Here is a 25,616-nt window from a genome sequence, read left to right as displayed (position 1 = left end):
ATTGTAAAAGAAAAAATATAATATTTCAAAGTTTAATCTTGAAAAAAATTATTATTTTTTTAAATTTAAGGGAAAAATAAATAGCATTAACTAGTTTCGTTAATTTTAACAACCCACGAATAAATATTTGAATTTTTAATAATTAACAAATACTAATTTAATAATACAATAAACTTTGAATAGGAATAAATCATTTACCCTTCTATTAAACTAATTATTATAAATTTGAATTGAATTTAAATTAACCCATATATAAACTACATTCAACTCAAATTTACCCATAATTACAAACCCATGAATTCTTTTTCAATTTTACAGTTTCCTTATTTTTATTTTTATAACATAATTATAAAATAGCACTATTCTTGGTATCAGAAATCAAATAAAAATTCAAAGTGATTAATTGTCATGCCCTACTTCTCATCATGAAGAAGAAATACTAAATTATATACAATTTCAAACTCCAAAATTATTTGATTTTGGCTTAATTATAATCTCACTTGAATGTACAAGAAATCAACATATTTATACATTTAGCAATGGGAGAATTATATTTCAATTTGAATTTGCTATTTAAATATATTTAGCACAATTTATTCACAAGACAGAAGTATTTCATTATATAATTCCATTATAGATGAATTCTAGAGTTCAATAATTAATTTTTTTAAAATTAAATAAAAATCAAATCTTAAGATCATAAAGAAATCAACACAATCCACAAAAAGAAATAGTCTTCTCCTTATCAATCTTAACTTTTTCTTTGCATAAATTTATAGAACAGTTTATTAAAAAATAATGAAAAGAACATAGATGAGAGAAATAGAAGCTAAGTTTCTTCATCATCAATCAAGAGATTGCACAATAGATAAATACGAAGATCGGATTTTGTGTCTTAGAAGTTCTAGTTTATCCCCAAAACACTATATTTAACAAGTAATATAGAGGGTAATATGCTTATTACCACATTATGTATTTAAATATTATCGAGGTAATCTTAATTTTATTACAGTTTTATCCTTATTAATTTTTTAGGAGTAAAATAACTTCATTTTCAATTAATAAAACAATAGTAAAAATATTTTAGAATAATTATATTTAAAAATATTTAATTAAAATAATATTTTAATATTATTTTTATTATATCCAACTAAACAAAATAATAATTTATACCCAATAATGTAAGTTATTTTTGTAATAATATTTTATTTACCTTAACCAAACACACTCTCAAGGGTAATAGGATATTGACAAAACACAACTAAAAATCTAATCTAACATAGGAAAAGACTTAGTGCAGCCACAAAAACCAAATAATAACAGTAAACCAACATTGCAACAGAAAAAGGAAAAACCTGACTGAGGATATGGGGGGTAAAATATAACTTCAATCTTTACCTATTCTTTTCGCCATGTTCTGTTGCCCTAGCTGCATTTGCAGAGCAGAAAAGGAGAAGCTCATCAAAATGGGAATGGTTTAAGACTTTGACTAAGTAATTTTTGGAGTTTCCGAAAAACTAAAGCATCAAGATCTGACCTGGAAGAGAAGGATCATGACTGTAGAAATCAAATAAATACAATGACAAATTATCATTTCTGCATATTTTAATCTGCAAATACAGGTCTATCCCAAAAATAATGGACTAAGCTTAAGCAACTTCCTTTTTGCTATCAAATTCGATCCTTGTATAAAAACTCAACTTCTTGAGAACCAGGATTCCTCCATGCGGTAATCTGCATAAGTGCACCATCAGCAAGCATACGTTGCAAAACTCTGGCTATGTTCTTTGTGTCATCAATCCCCAGATGATGACTTCCAAACACGGGCATTTGGCGGTTTTTCATCATTCCCATCATCCCTGAGGCCTGTCCTCCATAATTGAGCAAGCATATGAAATAATAAGATAATTTTGCCAATATGCTGAAAAAAATTTACAGAACATTTTAATTGTGTTGATGAAAAACCTGACTCAACCTCATCATTGATCAGCTCATTAGTGCTTTAAGTTTGGGTTTGGGATAGATTGAAAAAGTAGACCGAGGCCATGTTGAAAAGTTTAGTGTCAATTCTTTGACATCAAACTTATTTAAATCTTGGATAAATGCTCAAAATTCTCGGCTTGTTTAATACCATATGTAAACCGTACAAAACCAAATTGATCACTAAGCCCAAACTGAGTTGCACCCAGAGAAAGTAAACTCCCCACCACCCGCCACCCCCACCCCCGCCACCCCCCTCCCCCAATAAAGAAGAAAAGATATTGTTAAGCCATAAAATTTTAGTCCATGGTTGAACATAAAGGAGGAAATAACAGAGTAAATTCACAAAAATCTGAAAGCTCAATACATGTGTGTGCATACCTCACTTTTTTTAGTCTTGTAAAAGTTATAAAAGGCATCCTTCAGGTTGATCCACTCCATGAAATATGGAGGAAGCTTAATATTTGAGACTTTGCATTGATCAGGGACCTTTGTCTTCAAATCCCAATTTCCACTAAAAACCAACAGAGGAAAATTAATTTAGTGAGCCGGACATTTCCAACAAGTAGAGGCTATCTCATGGAGCTCCTTGTGGAAGGAAACTCACCAAGTCACAAATGCCGCTCGATGAAGACAACCATCTAGTTCTTTCCCCCACAAGTGATGTTGAGTCAACCAAGCTTCAAATTGCTCAAGAACTTCATTAAATGGGATAGCTGTGTCATGCCAAACGCTGCAGATATATACAAGTTGTTAAATAAATTTGCCACCAATGCAGCAAAGATATATTGGGAAAGGGATATTATAATCCATGCTGATTTTTCAATTTCAAAAGGCTAGAAGCAGTAGAGCGTGTGCAATCTGTTAGGACTGATGTTTTTGTTACCTGCAGGAGCAAAAATTGAGAAGACAGGTGGCAAAACAAGGGAAGGAGCAACACCAAACACAAGGCAAGAAATGGGCAGGCAGTTAAGAAAGCGAGAACATCAAAGTGAGAGAGCAGTGAGGGGAGGCAAGAAGACAAATCAGAAAAGAATTGAGAGGGAACTGAAAAAGGGAGGCCTTGGCCTCAGGGAGAACTGAAAAATCAGATTATTTTTCCTTGTTCTTATTCTATTTCCCTCTGTCTATATTTTTATTCACTTGGTTGAGTGCAATGTGGATTGAATATATACATGTACACACACACACACACATTTATTTGAATCTAGCCATTCATGGAATTGTTGCAGAATTGTTTGAGTCTGTTGTTGGATTGTTTGTTAATATTAGGAAGTTCTTGAGTAATATGTGCATGTTGATAACATGGTAAGATAAAAATTAAGGAAATTAAAATTTTTACCCTTATTTTAATCTGTGTATACATATATCCCACTCATTTCAAAATTTAAACAAATATACCACAACAGTAATCTATTTCCCCAAAATACCCCTCTTGAAATGACCCATGCAGAGATTTTCTCTTTTTCTCTGCAACTTTTTCCCTCTTCTTCCTCATCTTTCAAGTGATAAAGGAATCATGTAGAGAGATCCTCTCTCTTTTTCTCTGCAACTTTGGAATTGTACTGTAAAAAATAGAATAAATCCTTCAGAATAGAGTCAATGCTTCAAAAACAAAAGAAAAAAGGAAAAAACTGAAAAGTGAAACAGATTTCAGATTAAGAATTCTTCAAAGTAAGGATATAAAAAAAAAAGAGCAACCCACCAAAACTCAACTACATCCACTTTATACCTAAAAAAAATGACGATTGAAGAAGATCATTTAGTAGGATTTAACTGAAAAAAATAAAGGATTGGTATTTAACTGGAAAAAAAACAATACTGAAAAGTAAAAAAGGGTTAGCGTGGTTTGGCCAGACGCCAACCCAGTTAAAATTAAAGGGTTAACGCCAAGCCAACCCTTTTTTTACTATTATGAATAATCTTTTGGACATAAAATATAATATATAATATAATATATTATATTTCCATCAGTCTTAGAATTCTCACAAATAACCATAAAATATATTATATTATATCAACTTGGAGTTCAACATTTTCATAATTCAAAGAGGTTTAATACCATAACATATTAATAAATGAACAAATACGCACGAAAGTAAATTTGGACATGAAATTCAATAACTACCAACTTCTAAACTATCTTTGGCTTGAGATTTGTACGATTTAAAACAACATAATAATCAAACGCTCTCCATATTTATAAGGATTCGATCTCTACCAATCAGATTGAGAAAATACATTTTCTCTATCTCTAACAATATTAGGAGTAACATTATCCAAAATAAAGTTGTTATAATGTTTGCGATACCTTACATGTCTCGCACTTTGTTGATTTGGGAAAATAGAGAGATATTATTTTTTTTATATTCATTACAATTATGCGTTCTTCAACGAGCTGTAATTCATTCACACATTGTCAATAATTCTTGAATTTCTTATCCTAGGCAAGATTAAAAATTATTGAACTCCAATAATTTGACAATGCCCTTAGTAATCCAGATATCCTCTCATTTTCAGTTAATTTTATGCCCTTGTCTTTGAAATCATAATATCCCTCATGCATGACACCAATGTGAGTGAAAAGGTTGTGCATTGGATTTATCTTATAGTTCAAATAGTAATCTTTAATCAATATATTCACCTTATATATAACCAACAAATAGAAAATAATAAATTATACATGCATAATAATATAGATATTTACTCTAAACAAAATATATATTTATTTAAATATAAATAAATTAAACCAAAATAAAATATTTTGGCTTAATGAAAAATAAAGGGGTTGCCACCAACCCATTTTCATAAAAGTTATGGGATTGGCGTCAACCCGTTTTTTTTTTAAACAGGGGTTGGCGACGCCAACCCTTTATTTTTAAGAAAGGCCAAACCCTTCAATTTACATTAAGGGATTGAAACCCCCCTCTCAAAGTAATTTTTCCAGCGAAAATCAGTTTCTTAACATTTTTTTCATTTTTAAAATTACAACAATTGTCTAATTAACAATATTGTTAAAATTGTAATATTTGAGAATATTTTGAATTACTTAATTGAATTCTGATAGAATTAAATTAAATTAATTTAACCATAATTTAAATTGATACGATACAATACATTTATGTTTCTGTTTTATAAAAAACTCACATGTTGTTCTGCCATTATTTCGCCTCTACAAATTCAACAAGTTTCGTCCGTCGATTGCTCATTGAATTTTTTTCGTGCAAAGTATAGATCTCTCTCTTTTTTATGGTATGTTTAAGATAAATGTGTTATATATATATATATATATATATATATATATATGCTAAAGATGAATCAAGGGAATACTATTACACTAATAATTCCCTGCAAGTCAAGTTATTCCTTGCAAAATTCTGCAATAAAAATTATTCTCTCATGCTCGTACAAATTTTTCCCTGCAAGATTCTGCAATTCATTTTTGTTTTGATATATATATATATATTTTGCATATTCAACACCAAGTACTTCAGTACATGCTTTTTATGGGTGGTTTCTTGGATTACCTTTTCATGTGTTGCTTTAAAAATTTCGACTGGTAAGATCAATTGAGTTTACAATTTTTATATATTTAATCTAAAAAATTTAAACTCAACAATTTTAAATTCACTTGATCTTATTTAACACATAAATCTTGTTTCAAATATTGATACTAAATATCTATACATTTTTTCTTTCTACAGTACATTAAAAGTAAGTAATACTGAAAACTTAGTTTTGGTTTCTCAAGGTTGAAGATAAGGACAATTTACGCATCCTATCCTATAAAGTGGTAAAAATGTTTAAAGTGTAAAAAATGTGAACTCTAAACATTTTTACCACTTTATAGGATAAGATCCCTAAATTGCGTTTATCTTCAACCTTGAGAAACTAAAACTAAGTTTTCAATATTACTTACTTTTAATACATTGTAGAGAGAAAAAATGTATAGATATTTAGTATCAATATTTAAAACAAGATTTATATTTATGTGTTAGATAAGATCAAGTGAATTTAAAATTGTTGAGTTTAAATTTTTTAGATTAAATGTATACAAAAATTTTTAAAACAGCACATGAAAAAGTAATCCAAAAAATCACCTATGAAAAGCATACACTGAAATACTTGGTGTTGAATATGCAAAGAATACATCAATATATATATACATATACATTGAAGAATCAAAACAAAAATGAATTACAGAATCTTGCAAGGAAAAATTTACGAAAGCATGAGGAAATAATTTTTATTACAAAATCTTGCAGAGAATTATTAGTGTAATAGTATTCACGTGATTCATCTTTCGCATATATATATATATAGTACATCTATCTTAAACATACCATAAAAGAGAGAGAGATATATACTTTGCGTGAAAAAAAATTCAGTGAACACTCGACGGACGAAACTTGTTGGGTTTGCAGAGGCGAAATAATGGCAAGACAACATGTGAGTTTTTTATAAAACATAAACACAAATGTATTGTATCGTATCAAAATTAATTCAATTTAAATTCTACTTAAATTAAATTAATTTAATTATATCAAAATTCAATTAAGTAAATCAAAATATTGTCAAATATTACAATTTTAATAATATTATTAATTAGCCAATTGTTGTAATTATAAAAATGAAAAAAATGTTAGAAAACTGATTTTGGTTGGAAAAATTATTTTGAAAAGGAGGTTTCGATCCCTAAATGTAAATTGAAGGGGTTAGCGTTTTTTAAAATATAGGGGATTGGTTGTTTAGAAAAAAAAGCCAACCCTTTTTTTAAAAAATTTAGGGTTGACGCCAACCCCTTAACTTTTATAAAAAAGGGTTGGCGGCAACCCCTTTATTTTTCATTAACCCAAAATTTTTTATTTTGGCTTTATTTATTTATATTTAAATAAATATATATTTTGTTTAAAGTAAATATTTTTATTGTTATACATGTATAATTTATTATTGTCTATTTGTTGGTCATATATAAGGTGCACATGTTAACTAAGGACTACTATCTGAACTATAAGATGAATCTAATGCACAATCTTTTCATTCACCTTGGTGTCATACATGAGAGATTATTATTTAAAAAACAAGGGCATAAAATTAACTAAAAATGAGAGAATATCTTGATTACTAAGGTCATTACCAGATTATTAGACTTAAATAATTTCTAATCTTGTCCGGGATAAAAAATTCAAGAATTATTAGCAATGTGTGAATGAATTACAACTCGCTGAAGAACTCAAAATTGTAATGAATATAAAAAAAATCAACATCTCTCTCTATTTTCCCAAATCAACGAACTGCGAGGCATGTAGGCTATCGCAAGCATTATAATAACTTTTTTCTCTAATATTGTTAGAGATAGAGAAAATATTTTTTCTCAATCTGATTGGTGGAGATCGAATCCCTATAAATATGGAGAGCGTTTGATTATCAAGATGCCCTGTTTTAAATCGTACAAATCTCAAGTTAAAGATAGTTCAGAAGTTGGTCATAGTCATTGAATTTCATGTTCAAATTTATTTTTGTGCGTATTTGTTCATTTATTAATATGTTATGGTATTGAATCTCTTTGAATTATGAAAATGTTGTACTCCATGTTGATATAATATAATATATTTTATGGTTATTTGTGAGAATTTTAAGACTGATAAAAATATAATATAATATATTTCATGTCCAAAAAATTATTCATAATAGTAAAAAAAGGGTTGGCTTAGTATTAACACCAAAGGTTGACGCAACGCTAGCCAACCCTTTTTTTAGCAAGTACGGGTTGGCGTAATTTTAACTGGTTTGGCGTGTGGCCAACCCACGCCAACCTTTTTTTTTTAAAAGGTTCGTCGAGCCCAACCTTTTCAATTGAAGGGTTGGCATAACGCCAGTATTATTTTTTTTCCAGTTAAATACCAATCCTTTATTTTTTTCAGTTAAATCCTACTAAATGATTTTCTTCAATCGTCATTTCTTTCGGGTATAAAGTGGATGTAGTTAAATTTTGGTGCGTTGCTCTTTTTTTTTATATCCTTACTTCGAAGAATTCTTAATCTGAAATCCGTTTCACTTTTCAGTTTTTTTCCTTCCTTCCTTCTTTCTTTTGTTTTTGAAGCATTGACTCTATTCTGAAGTATTTATTATATTTTTTACAGTATAGTTCCAAAGTTGCAGAGAAAAAGAGAGAGAATTTCTCTGCATGATTTCTTTATCACTTGAAAGGTGAGAAAGAAGAGAGAAAAAATTACAGAGAAAAAGAGAGAATCTCTGTATGGATCATTTCAAGAGGAGTATTTTGGGAAAGTCAATTACTGTTGTGGTATATTTGCTTAAGTTTTGAAATGAGTGGTATATATATATACACGGATTAAAATAAGGCTAAAAATTTCAATTTCCCTAAAAATTTTAGGTAGAAGAGTATACCAACAGAAAATTCAGAGACAATGCAGCATTGCCTAGACTCCATTTAGTATTCCAAAATTGAGATAATAGAGGACAAACCATGATAACAGGAACAAGAGATACTAAATATAGCATTATAAAATTCAATTTATCCAAATCCTATCGAGAACAAAGAACTAGATGCATACCGATCAACTCCAAATTTTCCATATTTCCCTTCGATGTATTTGTTTATATGTTGCTCACTCATTTTTGAGGGCCTCACAAACCTGTTGATCAAAACTTATATTTATTTATTTTCCAAGTATGAAATGTCATAAATCATCTAAAGCCAATAAAAGAATAAAGGGAAAGGTAGAACATACAGAAAATGGCAAGCCCGTATGATCATGCTCCTTGGACAGAAATATTAAGGAAGATAACTCTAATAATTTTTAAGCCCTACTCAAATCAAAGTGATTATCTCAAATAATAAAACACAGGCAACATAAGGAAAAAATAAACATCTAGACGTCCAAACAAGTCAATTTCTTTCTAAAATCAAAACAATGATTGCTAGATAAGCTTTATGCTAGTCATGATATATTTTTATGTTCTACGATTATAGATAGTCCAAACTGGTCTCATCCCCTAGCTGAAAAAAGTTATTATAGATTCTCACCTGGTAGAAGCACCTGAATATGCATCCTCTCACAAATGAAAATTCCATATAACTCTAAGGCCATTGACAATGAACAATGGAAAGACAGAATGATACAAGTAAAAGATGCCAGAGAAACATGCGTTGACACAATTAACCAACAAGAGAGTGCAGAAGATAACAACATCCCACAAAAACATGTCAAGAGGAAAAAGAGAAAAACCTGTGGAAGAAATCTACAAAGCCCATGGTTTTTGCGTCTATCATCAGGACAGGAAATTCAAGAATTTCAATTTTCCCCTCCAAATCAAGCACCAAGAAATAATCTAAATCCTGAGAGCACTTGCATTGAGAGGCAGCAGCTTTTACTTTAAGTTCCCTAGAGATATCATGATTAAACTTCTCAAGGTGCGTAGTATCATCCATCTAAAATGCAAAGTAACTCCAGTTATAAACCACATTTTACAATTTAGCATCAAATAAGAGGAAAACAAAGCTGAAAAACTACTATAGAAAGAAAAACAGATGATTGTAAGTTACTAAGGCAAGTTACTATCCTTCACTTCTATAACCCATTGTATTAGAACACTACGCATGTCAAGTATCTTGATGCCAGTGATCGTTGAAGGTTGCCAAAACAGTCTGGTTTGATGAAGTTGAAGAGTTGAGCTGAGGTTGAAGTAAAGAAAGAGAAAGATTTGCTTTAACAATTCAAATTAGAGAGACACAGAGAGATTCATACACTAGGCAACAAAGACTACTTTTCATTTCTTCTTCCCTGCTTTTAAGCCACCTAGACACTGTATAACGGTCACTCAACTTTCACAATTCTATTCCAAAAAAACAACACCATATCAACTCATCTTTTACAATTAAAAGAAATTAAAAATGACATCATTCAACTTATTACTTATATAATTCAATTGGAACAACACAACTCTGCAGTTCTTTGGATTAAATGACACAGCTGCACTGCTCATCTTCTTCTTCTTTTAAAAATATCAATCCTTCTCGCCACCACATAGTTCAGTCTGTATCATATACAAAATGGCTAGTTTGATTAAATTAAAAATTTAATGGGAAAAAAAAACTAATGAAGAATTTAAATTAAATTTTTTTTTTCAATACCCAAAAATCCCTCATCCTCCCCTACATGGTTGCTTATAGTTCTAAACTGGGGTTACTTCCAGACACTATACCCTTCATAGCCAGAAAACTTATGGGAAATATAGCAAACCAAGCACGTGAACGAAGGGATTGGAGCCCTGTCTCTCACTATATATGAAATTCACTGTAAAACATTTTTGTAAATTCATGTATCCAAGAGTGTGAATCTAAGTTGAAACAAAAGCAGGAACAAGGTCCCAAATTTCATTGAAACAATTGATCGAACACGTATCATGCACAATAAAAATTCCCAGAACAGTACAAAAGCAACCAGCAAGCCACCAAATTTAGCCTTATCTTCGTTATTATTAAATGTGTGAATGTGAAGATGTTACCATGGTACACTTCCCCTGAGTGAAGTACAAACACAGCGGTTTCCATCGGGCGCCTGCTTTCTTCTTCTCAGTTACAAGATGAAGAGACGATGATGTTGGGACCGAAGAGCACATGTAATTGGCGCAACTGAGAGTACGGACACCGGCTATAGGCAGAGGGAGAAAGCTAGCCAAACGAAGAGGAGAAAGTCCGGTAGAGTGGAGAACCTTAAGAAACGACATTGTCGTTTCTAGATTTGAAGTAAACGGCTTCGTCTTTTGGGGTTGAGGGTTTTTTCATAAGCAGGGAATTTCAATTGTATTTCTTTCTTTTTCTCTCCCCTTTTTTATTTCCCTCCCTTTCAATCAAGATTTAGGTATATTGGATTTGCAGCTTGTGTATTTGAAAAATGTTGATATATATCAATTAAAATGATATTATTTCAATTAATATATATTAAAATGATATTATTTTAATCATTTTTATTCAACTGTAGTACCGAATCAAACTCAAAACTCAAATTTGAGTTTGAACTCAAACTCGATTTTTCTCAAACAAACTGAACTCCAACACTTTTGATACAGACTCGACAAACTCAATCTTGAGCTACACTTAAGTCAAGACAAACTTAAACTCAATTCAATCTTACTCAAATCCAATCCCATTAGGAATTAAAAAATTATAAAATACCAAAGATTAATACATAATACAATTTCTGAATCCAAAACAGAATGTAAGATTACACTTGCACATTAACCACTTTCCTTACGCATTTTCTTCTTCATCAAGCCCTGTGCAATCTTCAATCACATTAGGCCTGGCATTTCTATTGTTCATTGACCGCATTTCTTCTATTTCAACCTGTAACAGAGGGTCACACACAACTTTTGCTGCCTTCAGAATCTTGGGGCACCCTGACAGGAGAAGAAATTTTCAGTGATAAAAGCTTGCATCGGGTATTAAAAGCTCAATTAAAAACAAACAATATACCTGCTACCGGGCATCGGCCATTTTTATTCTTGGATTTAATATAGGCCAAGATTGCATCCCTTTCATATATATGCTTGCACTCCACACTGCATCATGATAAGCCACAGACATGGAAACAAGTCAGACTCTGTTCTTAAACTAATATGCTGATGAACTCAAACGCCTGGCCAACAATGGAACAAGTTTATCTAGGCTAAATTCTACATGAATAAAACTATGCATATAAACTGAGGTGACAACTTTGTGATTAGATGATATGATTATTAACTTTTTTTCTTACTTCAAAATTACCTAATCAGATGTTATCACATCAATTGGTATAGATAAGTTTATACAATTTGTTTGTATATATAAAATTACTTATCCTACAATACAGCCATGGCAAAACTAAGAAACCAACCATCGTTCACCTCAAGCTAGGAACACCTTAAAACGTAGAATAGGCAATTACTTTCATATGCACCGAAACAATGACTCCCATAAACATTAAAACCAGGAACCAATGATTCATCAGTTCTTGTGTCAAAGATAACTTTCATTTGCTATTTTCCAAACAATTGCAGACTCGCATAAACCAAAGAAAAACTTGAAAAATAACTAATAATAGGTCACAATGACATAAGACGGTTTTATTTGACCATGAATGAGATTCTTTTTCACAAATTTAGTTTTTTTCATATATATTTACCAAGTAGGCTCTTGCCAGACCAAATACAAGTTTGATAGGTAGCTTCCAACACTCCAGTTTAGAGAAGCTTGCTCATTTATAGTTGATATGAACTTCAGGATAATCACATTTCAAAAGCTAACTATTGAAATAAAAGAGCCCAAAATCATCTAAACCTCATACTAGTTGTTCATATTTTCTACTATAGGGTCCAACTCTTATACCTTGAACTTGAGATCCTAACATACCACTACACTCTGCAGCCCTAACGCCCATAGGGTTAACTATGCACTAGCTCCCTGTTAACCTCGAGTAAACACTGCAATACCAACGTCACCATCAACGCAATACGATTGCAACTGGGAGATTTCGTGTTGACTTTGATATCAAATTATATAAACCTTAGAAGAACCACACCTCAAAAATTAGCTATTGAAATAGGAGAATCCAAGACCATATAAATTTCACACTAGTTGTCTATACTTTCCAATGTGAGATTCAGGTCTCATACCTTGCACTTAAGATCGTAACAATAGTTCACCCCGTTTTGTGCTTAAACAATATCTTAAAATTACCTTTCCCTTAATGGTAGTGCCCACCAACATAAATTCAGTCATTTTACTGATATAAGAGGAACAGTGAAGCCCCCACCATACAGACAAACGAACATGACATTAGATCAGCAATCAAGAACAAGTACAGCCATTAGCCAGTCAAAAAAGGCTGAGACATGATTGCTTAAAACCCCCTAGTGTTATCTTGGAAATGTTAAGGGAAAAGCATGTTCCTGTTAAGCAAATTTTTGCATATAGTATTTCCAGTTATGGTAAGAAAAAAAAAAAAAAAAAGCTTACGAGTTTCTAAGAAGAGAAAAATAACATACAAAAGATCCAACTGACTAAAGAAACACCAAGATATGTTTGAAGTGAGCCTACAGTACCTTCGGACTGGGTCTGCTAACTCAGTAACGGGTTTTCCACTCAAAGGACAAGTGAAATTCAAAAGGTTGCACTGGGTACTGGTCATTATAACGTCCTCCTGCTCTTCCCCTGGCATTGGTTCTCCTGCATGATGAACATTCTGCAGGGAAATAGCAAAACACCACCAAATAGATAATTAAAAGATAAAGTAGCCACAACAACTGATAGAATTTCAAAACAATAAATATGGAGATAAAAAACTTGGTGATTGTAACTCTCTTCAAATATGCAGACATTTATATTGATTGCCACAGGGTGTTAAAGTAAGTCAGGCAAGGAATAAAGGTTTAAATTAGCTATGCTTCACATTAATTTTGAAGTATTAATTTGTCGCAATATATACTACTCAATTCCTACCTTGAAGGTATTATATTACAGTGTTTGATTATCAGCCCATTTTTAAGTATTAAACATTGCTGTATAACTTCTTCAGTTTTTACCGCTCAAATATAATTTAAAGTATCTGTTGGTTGCTTGAGAGGTGTCTAAATTGTACTTTCTCTCCCTCAAACAGACACAAATGCTCCATCCAAAATGCTTTCTTTCCAGAAAATGAAAGGCGTCTCTTTTACAATTGACTGACATTCAAGAAAAAATGTTCCACATTTTGTACTAAATGTCTAGAAAAATACCCAGACAGCTTCTCTGAATTGACGCATCAGTGATTCCTTTTGTGGAAAAGATGATGAAGCAGTCTTGGACTTCACAAGCTCACCCTCAAGCAACTTCTTAAAATCTGTTAACTACAATTCAAAATTGTACCAACAAAGTTTATTAAAAGAAGTGTCTGTACAATTAAACCAACACAGTCATTGAACAAAGAAAGCCTATGCATAATAAGATAATCCAGTCACCTCTGTCCCAGGCTCATATAAATTTCCAATTGATTCAATGGATGATGAATAATGTGTACAGTCTCCATAAGCTTCTGACAGCTGCATAGCAGCATCCTCTAGTTTCTTCACCTGAAATTATTTACAATTACCAATTCCAGTAATATACAGAAAGATGCACAGAGTTCCTATCAAATTTTCAACTGTTGTTTAGCAACTGAAACAAAGACACCAGTTTTCAGATTCAAGTAAAAGCTAAATTATAGGAACAAAAAATTAAAAACAGAGCCATGACCAAAAGCCAAAAAAAGATTTGTTGTCAAGAAATTAAAACAACACACACACACAGAAATTAATTTAAAATGGAGGTATTGGAAGCAAGGAAAGAACCTAAACAACCACATAATACCCTAAATTTTTCTCATCTGAGGGTGCCTTTTCCTCCTTCATTCACATATCTTAGAAAACAAATAGAGCATATAGATGTGTTCTTTATCAGGCAACAAGTAGCCAAATACTTAAAGCTCTCAATAAGTTGTAAAAGGCTACTAAAACAGTAAAATCAGATCCTGGCTTCATCAAAGTTGTCAGGGTTTGGTAGATAGCATAATACTAATCATGGCCCATTAGCTCTAAAAATATGTAAATAAAAGAATATTTTAACATTAATGCAAACGAAGAGATAATTCTTTCCATAATTGCAAAAAAAAACTCAGAAATCCAAATTTAATGTACTTTGTTTCTTTCAATTTTCCACATTCTCTGACAACAGAATGCACGTGCAAGTACATAAACAAATAAACAAACATAACAAATCATTAAAAATACCATTTGAGATTGATTATCTCTTTCTAAATCAACTGCAACCTCCTTCATCAAACTCATTGCTTTTCGAATTTCCTGCGATAAACATTGAAAATAAATTATAATAGCATCAGATATAAAACAACACACATATGAAATGAGCTTCTTTGGCAAGCTTCTCAGCATCAGTTTCATCTTTCTTTCACAAACTACATATTGTACTTAATTTTATACAAATAATAACCAACTGGAATTTAACTTTAAAAGAAATAAAAAATAACAAGCACTTCCCATAACTCAACTAAATATCAATATCACATTAACTTAATTACTACTGCATTACACTACACCTTCTTTGCCAAGAATTTTCAATCCACGTGCCCTTCTATAAATTTGGATGAATATATCTTCACTTAGGTATTTTTTTATCATAGAGAGAAATTTTTTTGGCAAACAGCAGTAAAAACTCTTCCTAACAAAACCAATCACTTGTATAAAAGTTCTAACAAAGTCTTTTGCCAAAAGTATTCCATGTGAGAGCTTTTTTTTTTTTTGAGTTAGAAAAAACACTTAATGGTTCTTTCTTTAAAAAAAGAATGCATTTTTTACCAAAGAGCACTTCCAATAAACTTATTAGCAATGCATTCTCAAATCACTTTAGTACAAGTGCTACCATATGAGTTTTCGGCATAGATATCACACCTCTATTGTAAATTTGATCGCTTACCAATAGCAGCCTTTAGGTTCTGAATACTAGCAACTGAGCCCTAAATTCGCTTCAGTTTTTTATTCTGAGTACATCACAATATTTTTTGGCGTTTTGAAAACGAAAAGTAAAAAAAAAAAAAAAGGAATTATCGGCAGCAAGAGAAACGACTTGAAATTTGTGAGAACAGAAAACCTACACCAAGGAGGGAGTTGTTCTCACTGTATAAAGTTGTGGTGGCGTTTCGGATTCTTTCGGTTAGACCGTCGTGCCGAGAACCGGAGGTAGATGCCATTAGAGAAGGAGAGACCGATTGGCGAGCGTCTGGCTTTTTGGAGGGAATGAAGCTAGGTGTGGTAAAGAGGGAAAGCTTGGGCTAGAGTGGGTGGGCCGGCCACCTCTGGCACAGCCCACCATGCCTGTAGGCTGTGCTAGGCCAAGGCCAGTAGTGTAGTAAGTCTTGCGGATCAAACTATCCGATCAGCCCATGAGGGCCCTCAGCACAGCTTGTAATGTAATGGATCGTATCATATAGGCCCTTTATCGGATTAGCACATGGGTTTAGTTAGTCGGCCCGGTTTTTAATAATAAATTAATTTTTTTAAATTAATTATTAAATTTTATTAATTTATATTCACTTTCGAATTAATACAACTGAAGACAATACTCCATAAATAGCGGGTTGACCCTTCGAATTATAATTTTTTATTTATTTTTAAATTATATAAAATCATCTATGTATTTCTATTACTTCTATTAATATTATAATTAAACTATTTATTTTTATTGGTGACAACATGTTTCTAACTTGTTTTATTTAATTGTCTTTTTGGTTTACCCGTTGGTTGATTTAAGACAATTACACTCTACTCATCAAGGTTGGATTTGAGTCAAACCGAGCATGAGCTCAACTTGGTTTACATATACTAAAGTTCGAACTCGTAGAAGTTAAGCTCAAACTCAGTTCGAATTCAATTTGACTTTTTTCGAATTTAAGTTTTTAACTATTTCATTATTAAAACAATATCGTTTTAATACATATTAATTTAAACGATATCATTTTATATCAAAATTTTGAATTGATAAAATTGACAAGTAGCTCAAGTTCGAGCAAGCTTTTATAGAATTAGCTCGTTTCGCACTTGTTCGAACTCGAACAGGTTCGGTAAACATCAAGAAACTCATGCATATGGTTATTAGATAGTATCACTTTTTACTTTTGTTTTATATATTATTTCACCTTTTAATTAATATCTAACAACTTAGTTTTTATTTTATTTATATATATTTTTTTTTATATAATGCTTTGATAATGAAAATATTGAAAATATTTTAAACAAAAAAAATATTCAAATGATTGAAACGAATTTACTTTCGAAGACTTAAATAAAAAGAAATCGGTTTAATGTAAACACAGAATAAATAAAAGTGAAATAAAGTTGTTCATTCTTATATATTATTGCAAAGATACTCTGATTTGATAGATTAACATATAAAGGAAAAGTCAAAAGTGTCCCTCCAAACAATTGAACTCGAGATGCCGATGATTGTCTCAAACATTTGACTTCCCATCATAAACAGAGTTTGCTCGATGTTCAAGGGTGTTCTTCTTTGAGTTCAACCACATTGTTGAACAATCGCGTTCTCGTTTGCCTCTTCTGATACTTTATCGAATACAATCACAAACTGAAAACAGAAATATGCTTTTGCAAATGGCAACATAATATTGAAAAGCTTACTACAGACCAGTTCAGCACAGAAAATTCGTTTTGCAAGAATATTCATCATATGCAACTTTCTTGGGATCTAATAACCAACTATGTATTGGTTAAATCCCTATTCTGAAACTAATATAATATAATTTTACTTATTAAAAGTTTTCATTAAGAGATGTTTCAGAAGCGAAAGTCTAGTCCTCCAATATAGATAATTTTAATAGGTCTACGAATTTAGATTTAATATATATGATGTTTTAAGTATTTTTATAAATTATAAAATATTCAATTTTATATTTTATATTTTATATATAGATTTGTGGTATTATGATTGCATGATTATATATTAGTTCATATGAATAAAATCTTGTAGAATTTGTCTAAAAGGAATAGAGTGATTGAGGATTGTTGTTACCATCTCCGACGACTTGTTCATCCCACTTGATGATCGGCAATACAGGAAGTGTGCTTCCAATGTACATCACTTCAGCTGCTTTTTTACCTTCTTCGACGGTGAGATTGGCCGTCATGATGCATTTCAACCGCCCTTGCTCGACCAACTTGAGCGCCATATCCAAAAGTCTTTCTGCAGTGCAACCTATGAGGATCTTATAAAAATTCGGCAAGACGAGCTCCTTTTCATGGCTGATAAAACCCACATTCATATTTGAACGCTCTGCAATGTAACCCTCTTCATCAACCCAAACAGAAGCAAATGCCCCCTCATCTTCGGCCTCCATCTTTGCGAGGACATTTGGAAGATAATTCAAATTCTTCGTTGTGGCAAAAAGCTGTGGCTTCATGGGGATGGTGGATGTAATCACTTTAACGCCTTCTTTGCACTGTAAAAAGTCATCGGCAATGACTACAGTGTAGAATGCCGACATTGGACAGCCTGCAGGCGAAAGCAAGAAGTCCCCAGGGTCAGCACTCAGCCAACATCCTAAAAGTTCCCTTCTTGCACTGTGAAACAGCTGCCAATTGCACAAGAATGCTTCGAAGTGTTGGTGGAGAAAAGGGAGGGAGAAAAAAAAACCTTGCATTTTCAGCTGATATCAGAAAACGATGTAGATGGCCACCGAGCTCGTACAGATATCTACAGTGATCAGAAGCAAACATTATCACAATCAAACAGACCTTGCAAACATTTGCTGTTCAATCTAAATAGAACAGAATTATGCCTACCCATCTAGAATTATTGCAGTGTCAAAACACCCCACGTCCTCGATGAACCATGTGATCGTCAATGGGGATTACCATCATAGCAGGATGAAGAATTATTCCACCAAATACGCTGGAATATAAATAGATAGCTGGGTATAGCTTCTTGTCCACTGACTCCTACTTCTCGTGGAGCTTTTCAAGCAACCGATTCATATAAAGCAATAAGCAGCAAGAAAGTTATCAAACAATGCCATTCTCGGAATGTTATACACATTTTTTAATATACAATTAAGTATATATATATAAAGTATAATCAGATGATTATGTATTATTTTATCTTTAATTCAAAATCATTTTCAATTGTATTCTCCAAAATATACGAATAGTTTTATTGTTCTCGAAAAAATCCACTTGTTAAAAGAAATGAACTAGAATGACAAAAGCACTGTGAAGATTCTATCTCACTCCATAATATTAACCTCTATGGAGGAAACTGTCAATGGGGGCGGAATGGCCCATTCTGATCAAATATGCTATTTTCTTGGGCCAAAAGACTTATTCCCACCCTAGGTTTGGTTCAATCCCAATTTTTTATCCATAAAATTTCAAAAATTATCTCATTTATTTTTTTTAATTCAAAAAGCTAACAATTTTTTTTTTTATTGATAGTTTTAAAAAGTTATTCTTTTCTCTTTAAAGTTTGATTTTTTCCGTCACCACTTTCTGATAAACTTCGCTATCTCCGACTGTATTCTCACTCCCTTCTGGCTCCTCTCTCGATCTTGGGCTAAGGATAAGCATCCTTTAGCTAGTAATTCTTTCCAAAATTTTGTGTAAGAACACACAACTTCCGCAATTAATGCTAAAACAGACTCTCCTAATGCAATTCCTACCTTAGAGAGTTTGGTATTGAACCGTTCTAAATAAACCTTCAAGGTTTGATCCTTCTCTTGTGGAATATTTCCTAGATGACTTATTGGGACTGCAAAGCGCTTTGTCGCTTGGAACTGTAATAAAAATAGAACAGTCAACTGCTTCCATGAAACTGATTGAGTCGTGTGGTAATTTTTCTAACCATCTTTTTGCCCCTCCTACAAGTGTGACCGCTAAGCATCAACATCCAACATGATCAAAAACTTGGTGAAGTTCTATTAGGCGAGTAAATACACTTTTGTCGATTTATTGCTGAATTCTAAGAAAATGAATTCATAATCATAAGAAACTGATATGTTACATTGAGTTATCGTTGGAGTGGTTGTCTTATCTGTTTCGACAAATCTTTTATGTTATTTTAGTTTTTTTAAATTAAAATCGTTTCTTTTAAGCCATTAGATACTGAATTATTGTTATTTAAAATAAATTTCAAGGGTTAATCCGAACACGAGTTTTGACTATATAATATTCATTATTAAACAAATGAGTAATATTATATATATAACTTTTATATATAATTTTAAGTACAAATAATGTTGTATCACTTTGTAATTGAATATTTGAAAATTAAAGATAAATCAATATTAAATCATATAATTACAAATTATTATTTGTATATAAAGTTTTATTGTAAATAAAATTTTATTGAATTAAATACGCTAATATTCATAAATCTCACCAGTAGGGATGGATACAAACCGAGCCAAGCGCAAACACCCTTTAGATAGAGTTTGACTTAAATTTGTCTAGTTAACATTAAAGGTGATTCGAGTTCAATTCAAATGAAAATAGTTCGGTTTGATTCAAGTTTAGCACAAATTTATGGCTCAAACTCGTGGTTTGAATTCATAACTTATTAACAAAATGACATCGTTTAACAATTATTTAATATAATTCGAATCAAGTAACGAGTTAAATTCGAACCAAATTAAGTTATTTGTCTATTTCACGAGTTAAACCGAGCGAAACTCTATAGCTTAAGTTCAATCGGTTTTAAAACAAATCAAATATTTTAATTTAAAATCAGTTTGTATTCAAAATAAATAAATTCAAATTGAATCAATTTTTGAACGAGAATCAGTGCTGTTCAGATCCGGCACTTCTCACCGGTAAAATATGTTTCTGACAGAAGAGCACAGAGGAGCGGCGGGACCAGATAATGGGTGGAGATCAGAGAGAAGGACAATGACAAAGTAAAAAAGTGAGTAAAAGTGAGGGAGTGGCTAACCTGAGCAGAGGTTAAAGTTAAATACTGAAAAAGCGGACTCGCACAACTAAGCAAACAAAGAGGACGGAGAGACGAAGGGGGAGGGCGGCGCCGTTTACTTCATCTTTCGTCATCACCTGATCTCTGTCTTTCTCTCCCTCGCTACCCGAGTTTTCCATTTTTAGATTTTAACGTTACTTTATTTTGAACTTTGTCTGTTTTAAAACCCTATAGTTTGTTTTCTGTTAAAGACACCCTCATCGTTTTTAAAGTAAGAGTAGATACAAATTGATTTAAGTTTGGATATCTCTTAATTTAAGTTTAATTTGAATAAAAAATAATTTGATTTAAGTTTAATTTGAATTTATCAAATCAATATTAAAAATAATTCAAATTTAATTTGAATAAAAATAATTCGATTTGAATTTATAATTTAAATATATAGCTTAAATATGTTATTCAAATTTATAATTTGAATTTATGATTTATTAATAAAATAATATTATTTAATAATTACTTAACATAATTCTAATACAATTACAAACCAAATCTGAACCTAGCCACACAAATAGTTTATGAATTTCTTAGTTGTGAAGGCAAACTTTAGATTTTCTAATTAATTGGATGCATCGCTCTTTGAACAAATTCCAAAAAATTGATTAGAATATTCAAAAATAAACAAATTTAAATTCTATCTAAAACTTTTAGGTAATTATTAAAAAGTAAGAAAACTAAAGTTTTTTCCTCAATATCACACTATTATAAAAAAATTTATACTAATATGTATAAAATATCAATAACCCTCCAAATGTTTAAAATATTTGTACACCCTTAGAATCTTTCATATACTCCCTTATGATAAACTTCTCAAAAAACTTGAGATTTCATACCCACATAATATCTCATATTTAAAATCTTGAGGTTTTTATGTATCTTACAGTGAAATTTTTGTTTTGACTCTTTTAATTCGTATAATTTTACATACACCCTCAAATTATACTTTCTAGTGCTACGAGGGAAAATTATTATAAACCCCCTTAACATATAAACCATTGTCTTGATGCCCCCTTTTCTCAAAGTTTAACATCAAACCTTAGGTTTAGGGTTTATACATTAATATAACAAATTTATCGATTAAGTATTTGTGCCTGTCAAGGGAAATTCTAATAGAATCCCCTAGCTTATATATTAATCAGTTCCTTTCCCCTTTTCTCAAAGTTTGGTGTATACATCGAACCAAATATGTCTATGGGTTGGGTTAGAGTGGGTTAACTTCAACTCGACGCATCAGACTCATAGGTCAGGCTAAGCCTTAGACCTATACAGTGATAGGCCTTCGGATAGGTCAACCATATAATTTTTAAGGTCCAAGGTCTAGTTCTATATATAGGGTTGGGTCGACTCACGAGCCGACTCATTTAAATAAATTTTTTATTTTTAATTAAAAATTTTAAACGCAATTTATTTTTCAACTATTAAAACCAATTACAGTATCTCAAATATTTTATTTATAATTCTTCACTTGTAACGGAGGAATACCGTGATCACATGATGAAAAATATTATAAGTTTATAACATAGTATAAATAAATTAATTTACATATTATATAATTATAAACATAAAAAATATATATCATATCATTTATCTACTCATTCTTAATGTCTAAATTTCTGAATTCATTTGATATTATATTCATTTGTAATATTTTGTAATGATAAAATTGAAATGAAAATAAAATTATTAATAAAAAAATTATTATTTATAAATTCAAATAGTTTTCGAAAGAAAGTTGATGAGAGAATTGAGAATATAACGAAATAATTGAGATTAAGAAATTTATAAATAAAATTAAAAACATAAAAGATTTGGATTGATTTATATAAAAAAATATAAAACAAATAAAACAGCTGCAATACTCATTGAAGGCTTTTGCTTTTACTTGTGGCAAAAGCAACTGAAGTTTTTGCTATTTTATTTTATTTTCACTTTTTAATTTTTAAATAGTATCGGATCAGACCGACTCATAGGCATAATATTAAAACTCACAATCTAACTCAAAAGACCTATGAGTTAGACTCGACATGCTACAATATCAAGCCAACCATGAATTTCAAGCTTTAGACTGGATCACACCAAACCTTTTTGTTTTTTTAAGTTCAGTGTTAAATCATTGGGTTTTTTGGGTTAAATATTAGTATTAAAATTTCAGTTTGACATCTCAATTAGCTTATAATACATTCACATACACCCCAAGTTGTACATTATATATTAGGTGAAAGATCACTATAAAACCCTCTAGCTCATATTTAGATCACTAACCCTCTCGTTTTCAAAGTTTATTGTATAAGCTAAACTTTGATATGTAGACCAAAATTTGACTTAATCCACCAAAAATCCATTCAAATCAATCTGCGCAAAACATAGTCAAAATTTCTTGAATCCTAAACAAATTTACATCTTAATCATCTAAATAACCACAAAACTATAACTTTCATCCTAAAACACAAACTTTCAAAGATAAACCCGAAATAATCGACATTAGCATAACATAATTTTAGAAATATGTAAAATGATTGTAATAAAATGTGAAAATTAACCCTTTGAAAACAAGTTTAACAACCATGCCAAAGGGTAACAATGACCACGTGCAATGGTGGAGAAAAACAACTGATCAATTTTGTGGTTGTAAAGTCAATTAAAAGTGAGTTTAAATTTTGAAAACGATGAACAATTGATTAAAAATTTTATATATATATATATATATATATATATATATAGAGAGAGAGAGAGAGAGAGAGAGAGAGAGAGACATACATACGCACGTGCTAGGGGTGTTATCTCTAAAAGTATAGTTATTTTGTTAGTTATTTTTATATATTTGATTGTGAATATTAGTAAAATTGATAGAATATTAAAATTTTAAGAGAAAAAAGTTAGATTCAACTTTTTGTTATGCTTATAAAATATTGATTTATTAAATATAATAATTATGAATCAAACTGTTATGTCCAAATTTACCAATCCAGTCAATACGAACGAATCTTATCCTTTAGATACTACTAGTTATATTAAGAACAATACAAATTCCTCATTTTTTTAATAAATAAATAATTTTCCCGTAATTAATATATTTGTAAATACAATAATATTGAATTTTATTTTTATACCAACCATCTTCACAACTATACGTAACGACCAATGATTTAGATGGGCAGAAACTTTCAGTCTTTATTAATTTTGACGTAGGATTATCGTTGAAAATTAAAAAATGGACTTGAATTTAATAACCTAACTTACATCAACATGTCTGGTTACATTTAATATATCAGTTGTCTCGAAATGGCTTCGCACTTATGTAATCTATTTAAAGCAAACTACCTTTTTTGTATTTTAGGAAAGAATAATATTATACATATATATTTTTAATATATAATATAAATATATAAATAATATATTATTATATAATTAAATATTATTTTATATTTATGTATATAATATTACTCATAAATTATATTAAAATAATATTTTTTATATTTTTAAATACATAATTAAATATATAACTTTATACGGTTAAATAATATTAAATTAAAAATAAGATAATATTTATTTATATGATTATATGTATTATTTTAATAATACATGTATTTTTATTGATTATTTATTATATTAATTCTTTAATTTTATTATTTTTAAAAGTGGGTATACCCAATTAAGGAAATTAAAATTTTATTTCTTGAATTTATAAAAAATGAAGAAGTAATTTTGAACAAGAGAATATATAAAAAACTTTTAAAAATTAGTAAAATTAATGAAACATTCAAATTTTTTGAAAAAATATATAAATTTAAATTTTTATTATGTTTATAAAATTTTAATTTACTTAATATAATAATTTTAATTTTAATTTTTATATTTTAAATTTTATTTATTTAATTAATCTCGGACAGAATTTCTCGGTTAAAAAAAAAAAAAATCCTCGAGAATTGGCCGTTCGACCGAGGCATTAAAAAAGACAAAAGCTAGGTGAGAGTGGGGGTGAATGGTCATTAAATTTAAAAGCTGGGATACAGAAAACTATATCCCTAGAATCGAGGAAGGGGGCCCGGGGGAAGAAAGGTTGAAGCCTGTAGAATCTGAACTAGTTATAGTACCATCCAACAAAATAAAGAGTAATTTATTATTTTTCAGGTGAGGATGAGTGAAATTACTCTTCTATCCATTACATTTAATCCTTATAATATTTTACTTAAAATCTAAGAAGCAGTTTATTTTAATAATTTATTTTTTTATTATTTTATTTAATTTATTATTAATATAAAATTATGATAATTTTATATTATTAATAATAATACGATAAATAATATAGATAATAATTTAATTATTATATTTATCTTAAGAATTAAAAAATTATTAAGAGAATCTTAATTTTATTATAATTATATTTTTATTTATTAATTTTTTATGATAAAAATAATTTTATTTCTAATTAATATAATAAATAGTATAAAAAATATTTTAAAATAATTATATTTAAAGATATTTAAGTAAAATAAGTTATTAATATTCTTTTATTATTTTTAATCAAACACAATAATTATTTATATTTATCAAATTTTATTAAGTATAATAATCATTTATATTTAATGACTTTTTAAATAATATTTTTTTAAATAATATTTTAATTTTAATAATAAAATATTACTTAAATCAAATACTCTTTAAATAAATAAATAAAATTGCTACTGAAAAAAACCTAAAGTTCAAATGTTAAAAATGTCATTTTAACTTCAAAAATTTTACAGAAAATAGAAAAGAAAGGTGTAACCCAATTGGAATTACACCGCACAGGTGCAAATAAGTGAGATTAAACTTTTCCTAGCGTTATTATGTCAAAGAGGCAAATATAAAATTGTGATAAGGAGTATTTAAAATTATTTAATAATCGAATCAAACTAATTTTTAATTAAAAATTAAATAAAAAATTAATTATTTGAAAAATTAATTTGAATATCAGTTTTAAAATATAAAAAAATTAATTTTTCTGTTTGGTTATGAGTTTGTCTAATTTTTAAAATTGATTGATTGAATCAAATTGATTTTAAAAAAATTAAATAACAAATAATAA

General features: G+C 29.8%; 2 protein-coding genes and 1 pseudogene across 3 annotated transcripts; all 3 read right to left on the bottom strand.

Moving 5' to 3' along the window:
• Nucleotides 1-1,533: 1,533 nt before the first annotated feature.
• On the bottom strand, nucleotides 1,534-10,856 carry LOC123206145 (uncharacterized exonuclease domain-containing protein At3g15140-like). The gene is made up of 6 exons (XM_044623278.1): nucleotides 10,513-10,856; nucleotides 9,234-9,436; nucleotides 8,559-8,639; nucleotides 2,588-2,713; nucleotides 2,362-2,494; nucleotides 1,534-1,866 (listed from the first exon to the last, which is right to left on the bottom strand). Exons 1-6 carry the CDS (start codon nucleotides 10,732-10,734, stop codon nucleotides 1,672-1,674), a joined length of 960 nt encoding a protein of 319 aa, XP_044479213.1. The 5' UTR covers nucleotides 10,735-10,856; the 3' UTR covers nucleotides 1,534-1,671.
• Nucleotides 10,857-11,004: 148 nt separating this feature from the next.
• Nucleotides 11,005-15,832, bottom strand: LOC123206162 (E3 SUMO-protein ligase MMS21-like). Of its 2 annotated transcripts, none has more exons than XM_044623291.1 (7): nucleotides 15,672-15,832; nucleotides 14,791-14,862; nucleotides 13,984-14,094; nucleotides 13,762-13,872; nucleotides 13,090-13,229; nucleotides 11,483-11,568; nucleotides 11,005-11,406 (listed from the first exon to the last, which is right to left on the bottom strand). In XM_044623291.1, the coding sequence occupies exons 1-7, from the start codon at nucleotides 15,765-15,767 to the stop codon at nucleotides 11,258-11,260; spliced, it is 765 nt and encodes a 254-aa protein (XP_044479226.1). In that variant the 5' UTR covers nucleotides 15,768-15,832; the 3' UTR covers nucleotides 11,005-11,257. The 2 variants fall into 2 exon arrangements, with proteins under 2 accessions (XP_044479226.1, XP_044479227.1); XM_044623292.1 differs by having other exon boundaries at nucleotides 15,695-15,799.
• A 1,735-nt stretch (nucleotides 15,833-17,567) lies between these two features.
• Nucleotides 17,568-18,564, bottom strand: LOC123206170 (annotated as a pseudogene).
• Nucleotides 18,565-25,616: the final 7,052 nt, after the last annotated feature.

Source organism: Mangifera indica, unplaced genomic scaffold, assembly GCF_011075055.1.
Source record: "Mangifera indica cultivar Alphonso unplaced genomic scaffold, CATAS_Mindica_2.1 Un_0026, whole genome shotgun sequence".
In the NCBI taxonomy this organism is placed as follows: Eukaryota; Viridiplantae; Streptophyta; class Magnoliopsida; order Sapindales; family Anacardiaceae; genus Mangifera; species Mangifera indica.
Note: the sequence above shows the minus strand (reverse complement) of the source record. Positions and strands in the feature narration are given on the sequence as shown.